General features: G+C 44.6%; 1 protein-coding gene across 3 annotated transcripts in view; it reads right to left on the reverse strand.

Annotated features, from left to right (window-relative positions):
- Nucleotides 1–18,276, reverse strand: part of LOC138759603 (uncharacterized) — a 374,892-nt gene that overhangs the window by 105,355 nt on the left and 251,261 nt on the right. For all 3 annotated transcript variants that reach the window (XM_069930320.1, XM_069930319.1, XM_069930317.1), the window contains exon 12: nucleotides 5,825–5,893. In XM_069930320.1, coding sequence (XP_069786421.1) covers nucleotides 5,825–5,893 — 69 coding nt within the window. The remainder of the gene's footprint in view (nucleotides 1–5,824; nucleotides 5,894–18,276) is intronic.

Consider the following 18,276-nt stretch of genomic DNA (forward strand, 5'->3'; position numbering starts at 1 on the left):
GTGAAGGTCCTGGAACAACAAGCCTCCCTTTGAAAACTGACAAGAACCTTCCTGCGCGGTAACCATTTACCTTTCAAGCACCAAAGCCTGGTGAACTTTATAAATGTTAAATACTGGACACAGTATAAGAATTGCCTGCAACCAGTGAACTTGGAGGAATGAGAGGTGAGATTGGACTGTGAATCAAAGAACTTTTCTGAACTGACACACACATGACATACACGTGCGCTTAGAATGAGAAAGGGGTTAAGTTAGGTTAAGTAAGTCCACAGTGATAAGTTAAAGTGTGATTCTATTTTCATATTTAAAGATAATTAAAAGCAATTTTTGTTTAAGTCACCATTTGTCTTGATGAATATCTATTGCTGCTGGGTTTTCGGGTCCTCCGGGCTCGTAACACAGGAAATGGAGGGATATGAATGAGTGCAGGCAGCAGAGTTTTAGTTTAGTTTAGGCATCGTGTTGGGCACAGACGTGGATTGAAGGCTTTGTTCCTGCGCTGGACTGTGATTCATCCCCACAAACCGATACCAATTATTTTAACTAACAATCTTCTCTACTGAATTGCCTTCTAATTTCTGGAAGTGTAAGAATTTAAAAAATAGGAACTCATTGCCTGGTCTGCAATATTGTCTGACTGGAAGCCAAAGATGTTGTGTGCCATTAGTATCTTACAGGATACTGCCAGGAGCATCTGGCTGGTCACATCAGGAGCTGGTTTCTTTACTCGAGGCAGCACCAGATTCCTACGCAGGACGAGGGTTATGTTCTGGCCTTGCACGAACCGACCTGCCCATTTCTGCCTCTGATGAAGCTACAGGTTCATGAAGCTCGGAGGAGAACCAAGTCCCACGTGATATTGACATGGGCACATCGCCCATCGTTTCAACTTTCGCAGCTCATGGAGAATTTATTTGGTTACCCGCCCAACCGCCCCCCCCACACCAGTCCCACCCCCCCATACATGGCAGACTCAACCCTCTCCCTCCTACACAGCAGCGCCCACGCACCCCCTCTCCCCCATATATGGCAGGACCCAACCCCCCATACACGGTAGCACCCACCCACCACCCCCATACATGGCAGTACCCAACACCTCCCCCTCTCCTCATACACAACAGCACCCACTCCCCCCCCATATGGCAGCACTCCCCATTCTCCCCTCCATACATGGCAGCACCCACCCACCACCCCCATACATGGCAGTGCCCACCCATCCCCTCCTCACCACTCACACACAGCAGCAACCAACCCCTCCCCTCCCCTCATACACGGCAGAAGCCCCCCTCCATCTCCCATACTCGGCAGCACCCACCCCCTCGCCCCCATACACAGCAGCACCCAACTCCTCCCCCTCCCCTCATACACAACAACACCCATTCCCCCCCCATACATGGCAGCACCCACCACCTCCACACCATGAGATGAATTTCCCACCAAAATAAACGTGACTGATGGCGACAAGCATCAAATCACACAAAGCAGAGTGCAGGTAAAACTATAATTTTAATAGACTAATGTATACAGTTAGGTCTTGCCTCTGTGCAAGCCTAGGCCAGAATAAGGGGGGATGGGTCTCCACCAGTTTATAGTGGTGTAATAACGCACCTCACTGTCAAAAGACAAAGGAGGAAAAACCCAACACCCAACCCCAACCCACCAATTTTCCCTTGCAACCGCTGCAACCGTGTCTGCCTGTCCCGCATCGGACTTGTCAGCCACAAACGAGCCTGCAGCTGACGTGAACTTCACCCCTCCATAAATCTTCATCCGCGAAGCCAAGCCAAAGAATAATGTACCACCACAGACATACCCTTTAATCATTCAGACACACTTCCGAACATCCACTGCGCCACAGTGTGGCCATCCCTGGTACTGCAGTTTTTAAAATAGGCTCCCTATCTCAAAGTTGAGAACATCAGGATCAACATTCTCCCCTCCACCCACAATCTGACTGGACCACAGCGCTGTTCATCCAACCTGGACTGTTTTAGCCCACTCACACTACCCACCCATAGAAAGATTATGAAGCCGACAGCCTGTCTCCTCGATATTATCCCCACTTCCCTCCTGAGGGATGTTTTCGATGCAGCAGGTTCTGGCATCCTCTATTATTAACAGATCCCCCATCACTGGGGCAGTTCTAATTTGTTTCAAGTGTGCTGTGGTCCAGCCCCTCCTGAAAACTCCCAACCTGGACCCCTCCACACCCAAAAATTACAAACTGGTTTCTAAACTTCCATTCCTGTCAAAGGTCCTCAAAACACTTGTTCCTATCCAATTGTTGCCCTACCTACATCCAAACAAGAGATCCAAAAAATTTCAGTCAGCCCGACCAAGAGTACACAATGCCCTGCTCCTCGCCACTGACTCAGGAAGCTCCGTCATTCTAATTCTCCAGGACCTTAGCGCAGCGTTCAATACTGTGGATCGTGCCATTTTAATAGATCGCCTCCAGCAGAGGGTCGGTGTCAACAGCACAGCCCTGAACTGGTTTAAATCATATCTCAGTGATACGACTTTCTCAGTCAATGTGGGCAAATTTTCATCCTTGCCTGCTACCCTATCCTGTGGTGTCCCACAAAGATCTATTCTGGCCCCATTCTCTTCTCCTTGTACGTGCCTCCCCTCGGCCATATGATCCAAAAATACGGCATCTCCGTGCACTGCTATGCTGATGACACCCAGCCCAATCTCCCTTTGAAGCCCAATGACCAAGCAAAGATAACCAGCCTCATCTAGTGTCTGCAGGACAAAGAGTTGGATGATCAAAACTTTCTGCAACTAAATGAAGGCAAATCTAGGATCATTTCATTTGCAACCCCCCCACCCCCCATTCCATCAAAATTATCACCAATACCCTCAGTAACATCCACCCGCATTAAACCACATATTCGATTCCACCTGGTGTTCTTCAATCAGCACCTATTACCCTGGAGGTCAAATACAGCGCCTTTGTCAAGGAGCTGCTAGACCTGTATCTGGCCATCCAGCATTTTCAGTATTCCTCAAAGGAAGGGAGTTCACAGTCTTCACTGATCACAAGCTCCTAACCTTCGCCTTTGCCAAAGCGTCGGTCCCATGGTCATCCTGCCAACAATGCTACCTCTCATGTCTCGGAGTTTACCATCATGATAACACACATTTCCGGGAAGAACAATGTGGTTGTCATCACACTGTCACGTGCCTCCGTGTAAATGGTGCATTCCCCATCTCTGGGATGGACTACACAGCACTAGCTGAACCTCATGCCAGGACACTGAAATCCCAGCATACAGGACTACAGTCCCGGGCCTTCGCCTGGAAGACATTGCCATTGGACCAGGGAACACAGCGCTACTGCCCAACGGCCTAGCACCCATGGTTGGATGGCCTGGTTGAGCACTTCCACAGGCATTTAAAGGCGGCTCCGATGGCATGCCTCTACGGGCTAGACGAACTACCCTGGATGCTGCTTGATATACGAACAGTGCCCAAAGAGGACTTGGTCTTCGTCAGCAGAGCTAATATATGGTGCCTCGCTCATGGTGCCTGGAGAGTTTGTGCCCGCAGCTGGAGGGCAAGAAGACGCACCATCAGAGGTTCTCAACAAGCGTGTGAGTGGCTCGGTAAACTGGACCTGATTCCAATATCCTGCCATGGCACTATGACACCCTTTGTGCCTAAGGACTTACAGGGCTGTGAGTGAGTCTTTGTCTGGAGAGGCACGCACAGACCACCTATGAGGGGTTGTTCAAGGTCGTATGCCACAACAGCATGACTTGCATCCTGGACACTGGCAGACGTGAAGAGACATTCACCATTGATCGCCTCAACCCAGCACACATAGACCTTGGCTGACCAGTAACAGTGCCCACACTGCAAAGCCCAAACAACCAGAGCAGACGCAGGACATTTCAGCTTTGATCACCAGTTCTGTGGAAGGGGTGGGGGGGGGGGGGGGGGGGGTGCATGTGACAGTTCGCCTAAGCACAGTTCGAACCGGCTCAGAAAGTTGCAGTGAACCACTGATGTCAGCAATTGGGAGGGCTCTGATTGCAGCACATGGGGGGGTTCCTGGGAGAAATGCTTCAAACATGCATGTGAACAAGTAAAGAGTTTTCCAACTGGACGCCACTCAAGTCAGACTCCTTTCTCAGTGTTACACAGCACTATAACAAAACCTATATTTTGACTGGTTCTCTCTCCACACGCGCTGCCTGACTAATTGAATATTTCCAATATTTTCTGTTTTGATATAAATACTATTGACAGAAACAGATAAATATTTGTTGGTGATAGTCTTACAAATGAGAAGACAGTCAATGGGTATGACATAATGGCCTTTTCCATTTTCATGTAGCCGTAATGTCATTGAGAGGTGGGAGCCCATAGGCTCACCCAGTGGAACATGCGGATCATTATATAGGTCAGGATTAAACCAAGGAGCTGCAAATTAGCAATTCCACTGGCAGTGATGCTTTACATTCCCAAATCCCTGTGGCTAGGATAAGTGCATGGAAGAAGAATTTCAATGCATTTGTCACCAAGTCAAATGGTGACTTAAACAAAAGTTGCTTTTAATTCTCTTTAAACATGAAAACAATATCACACTTTAACTTATCACTATTGACTTAACTAACAACCCCATTCTAATTCTAAGTGCATGTGTATGTAATGTATGTGTGTAAGTTCAGAAAAGTTCTTTGATTCACAGTCCAATTTCACTTCTCATTCCTTCAAGTTCACTGGTTCCAGGCAATTCTTATACCGTGCACAGAATTGAACATTTCTAAAGTTCAGCAGCCTTTGGTGCTATACCCAATTCAGGGAGATTCTTGTTGGTTTTCAGAGAGAGATTTGTTGTTCGCTGGACACCCACTACTGATTCCTTTTTTTAATCAGCCACTTCAATGTCTTGCCGAAGAAACTTGCCCCCTCAGGGTTCTCCAGATGATAACCTCTTTCTTTCAGGTCAGCCTTTTTGTTTCTTTTATTCCAAGTGAAACCTTAGACAGCCAGTGCTCTCCTCTTGCATGAACCACAAGGGCTTTGACCAGGCTGAACTAAGCACTCACAACCTTTCTTCCAAATGGGGTTTTCCACAAGCTTGCCGTCCTTTTCCAGTTCCAGTTACTGCTGCTGACTGTAAAACTGTAGAACTGATCTCTCGCTCTCTCTCTGAGAGAAAAACCTGTTTTACTCTCTCTGCTTGCAAAACCACGTGACCCTCTGCGAACAGCAAGTTCCACTCCAGACACAATACGGCTCTGACAAGTTCTTTCACCTGTTGCCCTTTTGTAAACAACAATCCATTAGTGAAGTCTCTTGGGCACTTTCCAAAGCTTTTGCAAAGTCTATTGGGCCCCAACATGTCTCGCATGAGCAGAGCTCCAGTATTTTAAATAAGATCTGTTTTAAAGTGCTTGTATGTGACCTACACTAATAAACCCTGCCCCAATTTATCTCCCCAAAACATATCTATATTCTGTCACACTACCTTATCCACCTGAGAATCCACCTTCAGGGAACTGTGTACCATTGTTCATAGATTGCATTATTTAATGCCCTTCCATTCACCATGTACGTCCTATTTTGATTAATCCTACCAAAATGTAACATTCACATCTGTCAGCATTACACTCCATTTGCTAACTTTCAGGCCACTCTTCCAACATCCCCAAATCCCTCAGCAAGCTTTGAAAACCTTCTTCATTATCCGCAATGCCACCTATCTAAGTATCTTCTGCATAGTTACTAACCCAATTTACCAAGTTACCACCCAATTTCTTTTCAATATGTAATGGATGAGCCTCCACAACCCTCTGAAATATCTCAGACTCACCACCTGATGGAAGAATTTTTTTCCTCATCTCTGTCCTGACGTGCTGATGTTGTTTGTGAGATTTTAGTTCTGCAAAAAATTAACAGCAGAGGGCTATATTTTATCTTCTTTTGCCAATAACAACTAAAAAGCACTCTCAAAAACAAGCTAAGTAAGTGTTTATTCATCCATAGTATGCTGGAAATATACTTTCCCTTGTTTAAAAAATGTGTTTTAAGGATTGCATATTTTACCTAGGACATTGACCAATCATGTCCATATGTTAATATGCAAGAGGATAGTCTAGACAATGTTCTGCAGGGTCGTTCAAGGGAATACGTCTGGATTTGAAAAAACTGTAGGCAGCAATGCATAGCTTTAAATGTGCAGATATTATTCAGTGTCATTACCAATTTTATTTCTGGCTCTTTTCTTAGGTCCTGAAATAACAGATTATGAGAAATAACAATGAAAACCAAAAGAACATTCCTAAACAAAAATTAAAAGAAAAATTAAAGCCATATTTCTTGTAGATATTATAACATCAAGTGTTGCATAGCAAGTGACATTAGTAACTAGAAGTTACAATCTTGGAAGTGCATCCAAGATATCACCAACCACAAGACTCCACCATCTGCCTGTGCTGGTGATGCCTCCCTCCCAGATGTACTGAAAAATTTGTACATGCATTTTGAGGCAAAAAGAAAGACATGGCAGCGAAGAAGACCACCTCTCCTCCAAATAAATCAAGTGCTGTGTCGTGCAGTAGCCAATGTGAAGAGAGCGTTAGGCAAGGTCAACCCACAGAAAGCTGCTGGACCGACAATACACCCAGCAGAGTGCTTAGGGGATGTGTGGCTCAGCTGGCAGATGTTCTCACCAACATCTTCAATGTCTTCTTGAGAAGCACTGTGGTCCCAATGTGCTTCAAAGCTGCCATTATTGTCCCGGTGCCGAAGAAGTCATCTTGGCCTTGCCTCAATCACTAATGTCCTGCTGCTCTCATGTCCATCGTCATGAAGTACTTTGAGAGACTAATCATGGCGCACATCCTGCTGCCCCTGTCACTGGACCCCCTCAGTTCACATACAGATCCAACCACTCTGCAGATGCCCTCCATCTAGCCCTCAACCACCTGGAAAATAAGGACGTGTATGTTCGACTGCTGTTCATTTACTTCAGTTTGGCATTCAACCCAATCATAGCTCAGTACCTGATAAGGAAGTTGAGCTGCTGGGTCTAAACACCTCCCTCTGCAATTGGATTCTTGACTTCCTGATGGGGAGACCTCAAGCAGTGTGGATCAGAAACAGCACTTCTAAAACCATCACACTGAGAATGGGGGTGCCCATCCCAGGGCTGTGGGCTGACAGCTAAACACAGCTCGAACTACATCGTTCACTGGCGACAGCAAGATTGAGGAGTCAGCATACAGTGATGAGGTGTAGTTGCTAACGGACCACTACAGAGCTAACAACCTGTAGCTGAACATTAATAAAACAAAACAGACGGCTGTCAACTTCAGGAGGGCAATGCTTCGCTTACTATTGACAACTCGACCATTGAGGTGGTCAAGTATCAAGTTCCTCGGTGTGCACTTTCCAAAGAATCTCACCCCTGGTTCCTTAACACCAGCTCCAAGGCCAAGAAAGCCCAGCAGCGCCTCTACTCCCTGCAAGGGCTGAGAAAAGTCCATTCTCACTACATTCTACAGAGGATGTATTGAGAGCATCCTGTGCAACTGCATCATTGCCTGGTTTGGAAGCCGCACCTCCGCAGACCGCAAGACCCTACAGAAAGAAGATAGTGAAGTCAGGGGAAAAATCATTGTGGGATGACTTCCTACCATGAAGGATGTCTACAACATTCAATGCAGGTGAATGGCAATAAATATTGCTAAGGACTCCACATACCCCTCAAGTAAACTGTTCTCCCTTCTGCCACCTGGAAGGAGGTACCGTAGCACTTGCGTCCTTACGTCCAGATTGGGCAACAGTTTTTTTCCCCCAAGCCATCAGGCTTCTTAATTCCCAGAACATGTGTGGATAGTGTACTATGGACTTTTACTGTATATGTCTTAATGTTTTAATGTGTTTAACTTCTTTTCTGCCTGCAGCAGACGTGGACATACCCCTCCATAAATCTTTGTCTGCGAAGCCAAGCCAAAGAAAAGAAGAACTTATATTGATGTAAATATGCTGCATGGTCCTGGAGAAATACTATTTAATCTTTACCGTGCGAGTGTGGTATGAACAATAAATAAAGGTGACTTGACTAGTTTTAAACCACAAGCACACCCACCTCAGGTAGCATCGTTGTAAACTTAAAGTTAGTTTATTTGAAAATTATTAATGAAGCACATTGTCACATTCACCTATTAAAAATTTGCATTAATTCCTCATGGAAAACAAAGTGGTTCGACATCATTAAGTTATCCTTGATCTCATTTCAATTGTGCAGCAAAATCTACAAAATCATCTCTGGGAAGGTGAATTTGTCTGGCTCCAAACCTTGTGCTAAGATTGTGATTGTGCAAACTGCATTGTAAGATAAAAAGGGAATCAGAATACTAGCTAAAAAATGGATTAGCATCTAAATTCTATGATAATAAATGTTATTTGGAAGACTGATTCAATAAAGTGGGTGCAAACATGATCCTGTGTAGGACTTGGATGTAGAGAAACTTCACCTTCCTTTTCAGGCTCACATAGAGTTCACGAGAACATTAAAAGTTTTAAACATTTTAACTCGAACAAATTGGGAAGAGTATTTTGCAATCTGAAACCTATTTACAGAATATCTTTGAAATGAATAGGAGTATCTGCATAATTATTCCATTTATTTTACATTAGTAAATTCAAATTAAACACAAAGGCAGCAGTGAGTAATTGGACTTAATGCTTTCCCTTTTCTATAGTGGGATTAAGTGTTCATTATTAACATGGCTCCCACATATATCTCTGATCAGCAGTTATTTCTTTCTTTGGCTTGGCTTCGCGGACGAAGATTTATGGAGGGGTAATGTCCACGTCAGCTGCAGGCTCGTTTGTGGCTGACAAGTCCGATGCGGGACAGGCAGACACGGTTGCAGCGGTTGCAGGGGAAAATTGGTGGGTTGGGGTTGGGTGCTGGGTTTTTCCTCCTTTGTCTTTTGTCAGTGAGGTGGGCTTTGCGGTCTTCTTCAAAGGAGGTTGCTGCCCGCCGAACTGTGAGGCGCCAAGATGCACGGTTTGAGGCGAGATCAGCCCACTGGTGGTGGTCAATGGGGCAGGCACCAAGAGATTTTTTTAGGCAGTCCTGTACCTCTTCTTTGGTGCACCTCTGTCATGGTGGCCAGTGGAGAGCTCGCCATATAACACGATTTTGGGAAGGCGATGGTCCTCCATTCTGGAGACGTGACCTACCCAGCGCAGTTGGATCTTCAGCAGCGTGGATTCGATGCTGTCGGCCTCTGCCATCTCGAGTACTTCGATGTTAGGGATGAAGTCGCTCCAATGAATGTTGAGGATGAGTGGAGACAACGCTGGTGGAAGCCTTCTAGGAGCCGTAGGTGATGCCGGTAGAGGACCCATGATTCGGAGCCAAACAGGAGTGTGGGTATGACAACGGCTCTGTATATGCTAATCTTTGTGATGTTTTTCAGTTGGTTGTTTTTCCAGACTCTTTTGTGTAGTCTTCCAAAGGCGCTATTTGCCTTGGCGAGTCCGTTGTCTATTCTCACATAATATTCCATTGAAATGTTAACATTGAGGTTTAAAACTGAAATAAATAATCACTGGTATTCCATGGGTTGGGAAATGATTAAAATTGTTGTCTGGTTAAAATTGGGATGAGGCAATGAAAATAACAACTGCAGGAAATGGCCTGGAATTTGTTGTGCCAGGAATGGAGAGGTGACCAATGCTGGATGCAATAACCATGTAAAATTGATATCTGATCAAGAGCAAAAATTCAGAAACTTCCATCAGTGTTACCTTGTTTCTCCACACTGTGTGCTGTTGCACTTTTCACCCATCAAATCAACACAGAAACCACTGTGTGAGGGATACTGGAATGTTAGGAGTCCAGAGATACTGGAAGCAAGTGCCAATTAAGAATAAAGTATTATGGGTTAACTTAAGGTGAAGGGATACTGGAATGTTAGGAGTCAAGCAAGTGCCAATTAAGAATAAAGTATTATGGGTTAACTTAAGGTGAAGGGATACTGGAATGAGAGGAAGGGTTGTAAAAGTGTAATAAACTAAGGATCTTCAAAACAGGAAACAAGTAGATAGCTTTAGCAAGTCTTAGGGATTGATTAATGAGTGAAGAACAAAGACATGATACTTCTCTGGCTAACAAGTTTGCAGGAAGACACATAAACTGATAAGAAGTTAGAATCCACGTGGGCAGAATTACCTAATGCTAAACCAATCCAGGAGGCAGAAGAATGTTGGGGGGAAGGTATCTCTGTACTGAAATGAAATGTATAAAAGTTGGGTGAGCCCCAGTATCTGTGTGTATTCCCAGGGTAAGGGGAAGCACCCAACTTTGCATTGTTGTATAATAAATGTTCTTTGTTCTCAATTTTTGTCTCGAGCAATTTCTGTGAAGGTACTTCTGTTTCTAACAAATGGGGACTCCTCCGGGATCCTACTCCCTCCACTGACAGAGTGCCCGACGACGAGGGTAGGTGCACCCCGGTTGATTCAGCTGGACTCACGGACGGCGGGTGACTTGTCAGTGGACGAAGTAAGTGATATCCGAGAAGAGGCATTGAGAACAAACGACGGGAGGACGTTAAGGAAGCGCGCTAGGAATAGCTAAGGATCCTGGTAAGAGAAATTTTACTTACTTGTTAGTATGGGAGGTGTGAGTAGCAAGGGAAATAGTCCTAAGGAAGGACGGGACAATCAGATAACTAAGCAAAGTTCGTTAGGATTAATGCTATCTGATTGGGGTGCGGGGAAAACCCGTGGGAAAGACAAACAGACCATGGTTAGGTATTGCTGTCTGGAATGGGTTAAAAAAACCCGATAAAAGGGAATTCGGTATATTGGCCAAAGCTCGGATCCGAGGATGACTGGATGTGTCAGGCATTGAACATCTGGCTCTATCAAAATCAAAGAGATAATATTGAGAGCAGAGAATATGCAGCCTAGCCTGCTGGCTCAGTGGATCGGTTGATCAACTGGTTTTGAATGAAAAGGAATGCAAGAAAGATAAGGAACCTTTTGTCCCTGAAACACAAGGATGGGGTGTGTTACATTCCCTTCCTCCACCTTATGCTCCTCCTATGCCGGCTCCTATCTTCCCCCCCCCCCCCCCTATGCTCTAACCTTCTGCACCTTCCCCTCCTCTCCCACATCTAAAGAAAGGAGAAGAAAGTAGGGATGGTATGATGACCCTTCACAGAGTACTCGATTACCACCTCTATTGACAAGAGAGAGAGGCGACTTTAATTGAGAGCAGTGTGAGACCCTCAGGGAAGAAAGGGCAGAACCCTTTGATTCATTTCCCAGAGAGCAGGAACCTAGACATTATAAAGGAGAGGATAAGCCAGAAACTAACTGGATGAGACCTTTACGGGAAGTTCCCATGGGAGGGGGGTCTCGGTTTTGTAAATGTGCCCCTGACTAGTCCGGAGGTGCGTTATTTTAAGAGAGAATGCCCAATGCAAGCCAGGGAGACGCGACCTTACGCACTGATGTGTTGGAATATAGGGGTTAATTAATCATAGAAAATATGTAGAATATGTGCTTATGTACTATTCAGTTTGTATACATGAATTCAGTACTATGTAACAATTTAATATTTACCTCATGGTGAAGGGAAAGAGTAATGTAAGTAAGGGGCAGCCACAGTATGTAGCAAAGTTGGCTGATTACAGTCGGTTTAGAATTGCAGGCTCCCAAAATACAAAAGAGAATATGTATGAAACAATTTAGTAGGAAGGTTAAGGCAAAAGGAGGTGTTGATTAGCACAAACAAAAAGAATCCTGACTGAGACTGTCAGAAACAAAGAGAATGGAATCAGTAAGAAGCTAAGACAGAAGGAGGTGTTGAGTAGAACAGAAGAATATGGCCAGATGAGAACAAAGAAATAATTAGAAATATCTGGGGTATGAATTGATTTCTGATCAAAACAACAGGATATTCTGACCTTGAGGATTTAGATGGGAGCTCTACACCCCAGATAACTGCAGAGCAGGAAATTACTTGTGATAAATCTTATGCAAGAAATCTATCAAAGAAAGCCAACTTTTGTTCTGTATGATAATGAGATCTAGCAAAGGAAGCCAACTTTTGTTCTGTATGATAAGGTTGAGCTATATAAACTGTAGAGACTGGACAGTAGAGGTCAGTCTTGGGGAATAGCTCACTGTGCAGGTGACCTATGAACTAATGACTGAACCAGAGCTCTGTTAAGCTTTATTCTTGTGCTGTGTAATAAACTGATTGTTGAACTGAATACCTTCTCCTATCACTTCATTCAACGAGCACGCTGGACTCAGACGACACATAGACTAAATTGAGGGTAGTAAAGAACCACTGGTAAATTTAAGCATAGAACCCCATAGTGACAAGATGACCTTTTGAGTAGATTCTGGGGCAGCCCGGTCTAGTATTTTACAACCACCCGAGGGTGTTAAGATAGAGGGGACCGTGATGATTTCGGGAGTAGGAGGAAGAGACTTTACAGTCCCTGTATTAAGAGATGTAAGAATACAAATGAGAGAAAAGATAATAACAGAGGATATTTTACTAGTTCCCCAAGCTGGAGTTTGTTTGTTAGGACGAGATTTACAGGACCAATTGGCTATCGGCAACAGACCACAGGAATCAAGTATCGGGGTTCAATTGTATGTATTAAGCGAGGAAGATCGAGAACTAATAAATCCTGGAGTATGGGCAGAAAGAGGCAATAGAGGAGTGTTAGATATTCCTCCCCTGCAAGTTACTTTAAAAGATTCTGAACAAGTAATTAGACGAAAATGGTATCCAATTCCGATGGCTGGCCGAAAGGGGCTGCAGCCAGTAATTGACCAGTTGGTGAAAGATGGTATACTCAAACCTTGTATGTCACCTTTTAATACCCCAATTTTACCTGTCCAAAAACCAGACGGTACCTATCGATTAGTGCAGGACTTGAGGGAGCTGAACAAAATTATTCTCACCTGTCACCCGGTTGTACCTAATCCCTATACGATAATGGGTAAAATCGATCCACATAGTAAATGGTTTAGTGTGATTGACCTCAAAGATGCTTTCTGGACCTGTCCGTTAGCAACGGAGAGCAGAGACATGTTTGCCTTTGAATGGGAAAATCCTTTTACTGGACGCAAGAATCAATACCGGTGGACGGTCCTTCCCTAGGGCTTTACAGGATCACCAAATTTATTCGGCCAGGTCTTAGAACAAATACTAGATGAGGCTCCTCGGAGAGAGAATTGTCAGTTGATACAATATGTTGATGATTTGTTAATTACGAGAAAAACTTACGAATTAGTTAAACAGTATACTGTTGAAATTTTGAATTTTCTGGAGAATAAGGGTCTCAGGGTGAGCGAATCCAAATTACAATTTGTTCAATCAGAAGTTAAATACTTAGGTCATCTGGTAAGTCAGGGAACTAGGAAAATAGGACCAGAGAGGATACGTGGTATTGTACAGATTCCCCCCCCCCTCCCAAGAATGCCCAAGAACTTAGGAAATTCCTTGGTTTAGTGGGATACTGTAGAATCTGGATTGAAAATTATTCTAGCCTAGTCAGATTTCTCTATTATAAACTCACGATTCTAGGGGGTGAAGCTGTTGTCTGGACAGAGGAAGAGATTAAAGATTATTAGTGCCCCAGTGTTGGCTTTACCCAACCTAAATAAGCCATTTGACCTATATACCAATGTGAAAGGAGGTGTAGCCACCGGAGTACTAAAACAAGAGAGGGCAGGCTGTAGACAGCCAGTTGCTTTTCTGTCAAAAGTTTTAGACCCTGTTTGTCGTGGTTGGCCAGAGTGTGTGCAAGCCATCGCAGCCACTGCTATTTTAGATGAGGAAGGACGAAAGATTATGTTTGGTGCCCCGATGATAGTTCACACCCCTCACACAGTCCACAATATTCTCTTACGACGTTCTGGAAGGTGACTCACAGACTCTAGAATTTTAAAATATGAAGCGATCCTAATGGATAGGGATGATTTGACCCTGATTACGAATAAAGAACACAATCCAGCAGCTTTCTTGGTTTCTCCAAATTCTGACAATACCATAAATGAGTTAGAGCATGAATGTTTAGAGGTAATAGATTTACAGACCAAAATTAGAGAGGATTTAAGTGATGAGCCTTTACAGGAGGGTGAAAGGTGGTTTATTGATGGATCTTCTCGTTGCATTGATGGCACTTGCTATAGCGGGTATAGTGTAGTGGATGGGAAAGAAGGAGTGGTGACTGAAGCCGGTCACCTTCCCGGTCATTGGTCCGCACAATCTTGTAGAGCGCTCCAGGGTCTAGAAAACAAGGTGGGCACGATCTACACAGACTCAGAGTATGCTTTTGGTGTAGTGCACACCTTTGGGGAGATATGGAAAGAGCGGGGAATGATAACTGGAAAAGGACAAAAGTTGATCCATGAAAACTTAATTGTCCAATCTCTAGATGCTCTTACATTACCTGAGGAAATAGCTGTAGTTCATGTACGGAGCCATCAAAGTGGTGACAGTCCTGAAGCACAGGGGAACAGACAGGCAGATGCAGCTGCCAAACAGGCTGCGCTCACGGAGAAAATAGACATGCAGCTGTTACTGCCCACCCCTGGAGTATCCTATTCATTCTTAAACCTGGTGATTGGGTATATGTAAAAGCATGGCAAGATCACCAACTAAAACCTGTCTGGGATGGCCCCTATTGTGTACTTTTGATTACAGACACTGCAGTGCGAACGAAAGAAAAGGGGTGGACTCATATACAACGAATTAAACAAGCTGCTGATCCACGGACTAAAGACATTGATAATCTACCCTCCACCGGGCGTGCCGTCCTTCATCCTTCTGATCTGAAAGTTACACTACGCCGGGAAAAAGTGCTGTAATGTTGTTTTTACCATTTACTGTATTGTTTACTTGTTGGTTCCCCGTTTTTGGAACATCCCTAAATTACTCACGATGTATTAAGTCCTCCTGGAATAGGGGCAGCAGAGGTGACAATTATTTACCTTTAGAATGTAGACAGGGCATAGATATAAAGTATAGTCATAGTGGGGTATGGGTTAATATAGGATCCCAACATGGACCAGGGGAACAGAACGGCTCTAGAGGAGTAGATTTGATTTGTATTTTGGCCTCTACAGGTATTAAAGAGAGGAGTTTTAAAGGGATAGCACAAAGGAGATGGTGGGACAAAGACAGACAGAATGGTAGTCAGGGTTGTACATGTGGCAGAGAGAGAGAGTTAATACATATGCTAATGTTCACAGACAGGCTGCAACTCACAGGCTCAGTGATACTTATGCTAATGTTCGCAGACAAGCTGCAACTCACAGGTTAAGTGACAAGAAACACCCCTCCCCAACTTGGTCTCCTGTAAAGCATCCTTTGGGTCACACAGACATTCGGAATGTTAAAAAAAACCACCACTGTAAGGGGAGTTCCCGCTGTAAACGAAGTAAGCTGCTCCAGAATACTAAAGCTACTTGGCATTTAAATCGTTTAATCAGACTCCAGGCAGCCTTGGAGATCATCACCGAACAGATAGCAATGGCCCTGAATTTAGGGGCTGAAGAAAAACGACAGATACGAGCCACAGTTCAACAAAACCACCTGGCTCTCGATTACTCGTTGGCTGCTGAAGGCAGCGTTTGTGAAAGACTGGTTAAGGACAATGCTCACAACGGTCAGGCGGTTAAAGACACTTCTTCAGGAGTTCGAAAATCTTCCCATGCCCAGGTTCAGACGGGGCAACTTTGGTCCGTCCGGTGTGGAATGGACTAGACTTTTTATTGGTAACTGGAGTCTGATATCCATAGCCCTTATAGCAGCTGGACTCACTATTCTGGCCATTATGGTGCTCCCCTGCCTAAAGACTTGTGTGCAGTGTTTAATCCAACGGGCCCTTCGGCAGGTCACTACAACCCAAATGATGTATGCTTCCCAAACTCCGTCTGATGATGCTGAGGCCGCAGTTCGTTTACTCACACGCTGGGAAAAGGACCAAGCTTAACAGAACACTACCGAATGGGGATTTACTAAGCGTAGCTAAAGAAAAAGGGTGGATTGTGAGGGATACTGGAATGTTAGGAGTGCCACATTGACCACCGCCAGTGGGCTGATAACGCCTCAAACCGTGCATCTTGGCGCCTCACAGTTTGGCGGGCAGCAGCCTCCTTTGAAGAAGACCGCAGAGCCCACCTCACTGACAAAAGGCAAAGGAGGAAAAACCCAACACCCAACCCCAACCAACCAATTTTCCCTTGCAACCGCTGCAATCGTGTCTGCCTGTCCCGCATCGGACTGGTCAGCCACAAACGAGCCTGCAGCTGACGTGGACTTTTTACCCCCTCCATAAATCTTCGTCCGCGAAGCCAAGCCAAAGAAAAAAAGAAGGAGTCCAGAGATACTGGAAGCAAGTGCCAATTAAGAATAAAGTATTATGGGTTAACTTAAGGTGAAGGGATACTGGAATGTTAGGAGTCAAGCAAGTGCCAATTAAGAATAAAGTATTATGGGTTAACTTAAGGTGAAGGGATACTGGAATGAGAGGAAGGGTTGTAAAAGTGTAATAAACTAAGGATCTTCAAAACAGGATAACAAGTAGATAGCTTTAGCAAGTCTTAGGGATTGATTAATGAGTGAAGAACAAAGACATGATACTTCTCAGGCTAACAAGTTTGCAGGAAGACACATAAACTGATAAGAAGTTAGAATCCACGTGGGCAGAATTACCTAATGCTAAACCAATCCAGGAGGCAGAAGAATGTTGGGGGGAAGGTATCTCTGTACTGAAATGGAATGTATAAAAGTTGGGTGAGCCCCAGTATCTGTGTGTATTCCCAGGGTAAGGGGAAGCACCCAACTTTGCATTGTTGTAAAATAAATGTTCTTTGTTCTCAATTTTTGTCTCGAGCAATTTCTGTGAAGGTACGTCTGTTTCTCACAACTATGAATGTGAATTTGAATAAATTCTGAGGGGTAAACTGTTACTGAGCTTACAGTGAATGGATGCGCGGATCTTCAGGCCAAGGCCACTGCACTGCGTGTGTGACTCCATCTTTGTGCTGCAGGTTTAGAGGTCGGAACGAGGGCAGGAAACAGACCAGTTTTGCCTTTAGTATTGTATGCCCCGAGACAAATGAAACAATATGAATGTGTGGGCGAAAACGAACAGGTTTAAACAGGAAGCATTTCTTGAATTGTGGAGAAAGCAAACGGGACCAATTGGAAGGAGCCGACAGAGACGTTTCATAATGTTATTAAAAGTCAGATGCAAGAGCTGGTTTAGAAATAACACGACCTCGTGTTGTTGTGAGGACAAGAATCGACGAAGTACAATAAGGTGTTACTCGTACCTGCAGGATGGAATGAACAATTTTATTCCATATATTGTAATCTCAGTGGCACAAGACTCGCGAATAATCAATGGCCTCACTTTTCGGGCACTCTAATGTGGATAGTAATGTTGGAAGATGGTTCTTTGAATGTTTGCACTGTGCGCCTGTGCAAAACACCGCCAATGGTTCTCGACAATCAATAAAACCCCGCCAATGGTTCTCGACAATCAATAAAACCCCGCCAATGGTTCTCGACAATCAATAAAACCCCGCCAATGGTTCTCGACAATCAATAAAACCCCGCCAATGGTTCTCGACAATCAATAAAACCCCGCCAATGGTTCTCGACAATCAATAAAACCCCGCCAATGGTTCTCGACAATCAATAAAACCCCGCCAATGGTTCTCGACCATCAATAAAACCCCGCCAATGGTTCTCGACCATCAATAAAACCCCGCCAATGGTTCTCGACAATCAATAAAACCCCGCCAATGGTTCTCGACAATCAATAAAACCCCGCCAATGGTTCTCGACCATCAATAAAACCCCGCCAATGGTTCTCGACCATCAATAAAACCCCGCCAATGGTTCTCGACCATCAATAAAACCCCGCCAATGGTTCTCGACAATCAATAAAACCCCGCCAATGGTTCTCGACAATCAATAAAACCCCGCCAATGGTTCTCGACAATCAATAAAACCCCGCCAATGGTTCTCGACAACCAATAAAACCCCGCCAATGGTTCTCGACAACCAATAAAACCCCGCCAATGGTTCTCGACAACCAATAAAACCCCGCCAATGGTTCTCGACAACCAATAAAACCCCGCCAATGGTTCTCGACAACCAATAAAACCCCGCCAATGGTTCTCGACAACCAATAAAACCCCGCCAATGGTTCTCGACAATCAATAAAACCCCGCCAATGGTTCTCGACAATCAATAAAACC

This window comes from Narcine bancroftii, chromosome 3 (assembly GCF_036971445.1).
Source record: "Narcine bancroftii isolate sNarBan1 chromosome 3, sNarBan1.hap1, whole genome shotgun sequence".
Classification (NCBI taxonomy): domain Eukaryota; kingdom Metazoa; phylum Chordata; class Chondrichthyes; order Torpediniformes; family Narcinidae; genus Narcine; species Narcine bancroftii.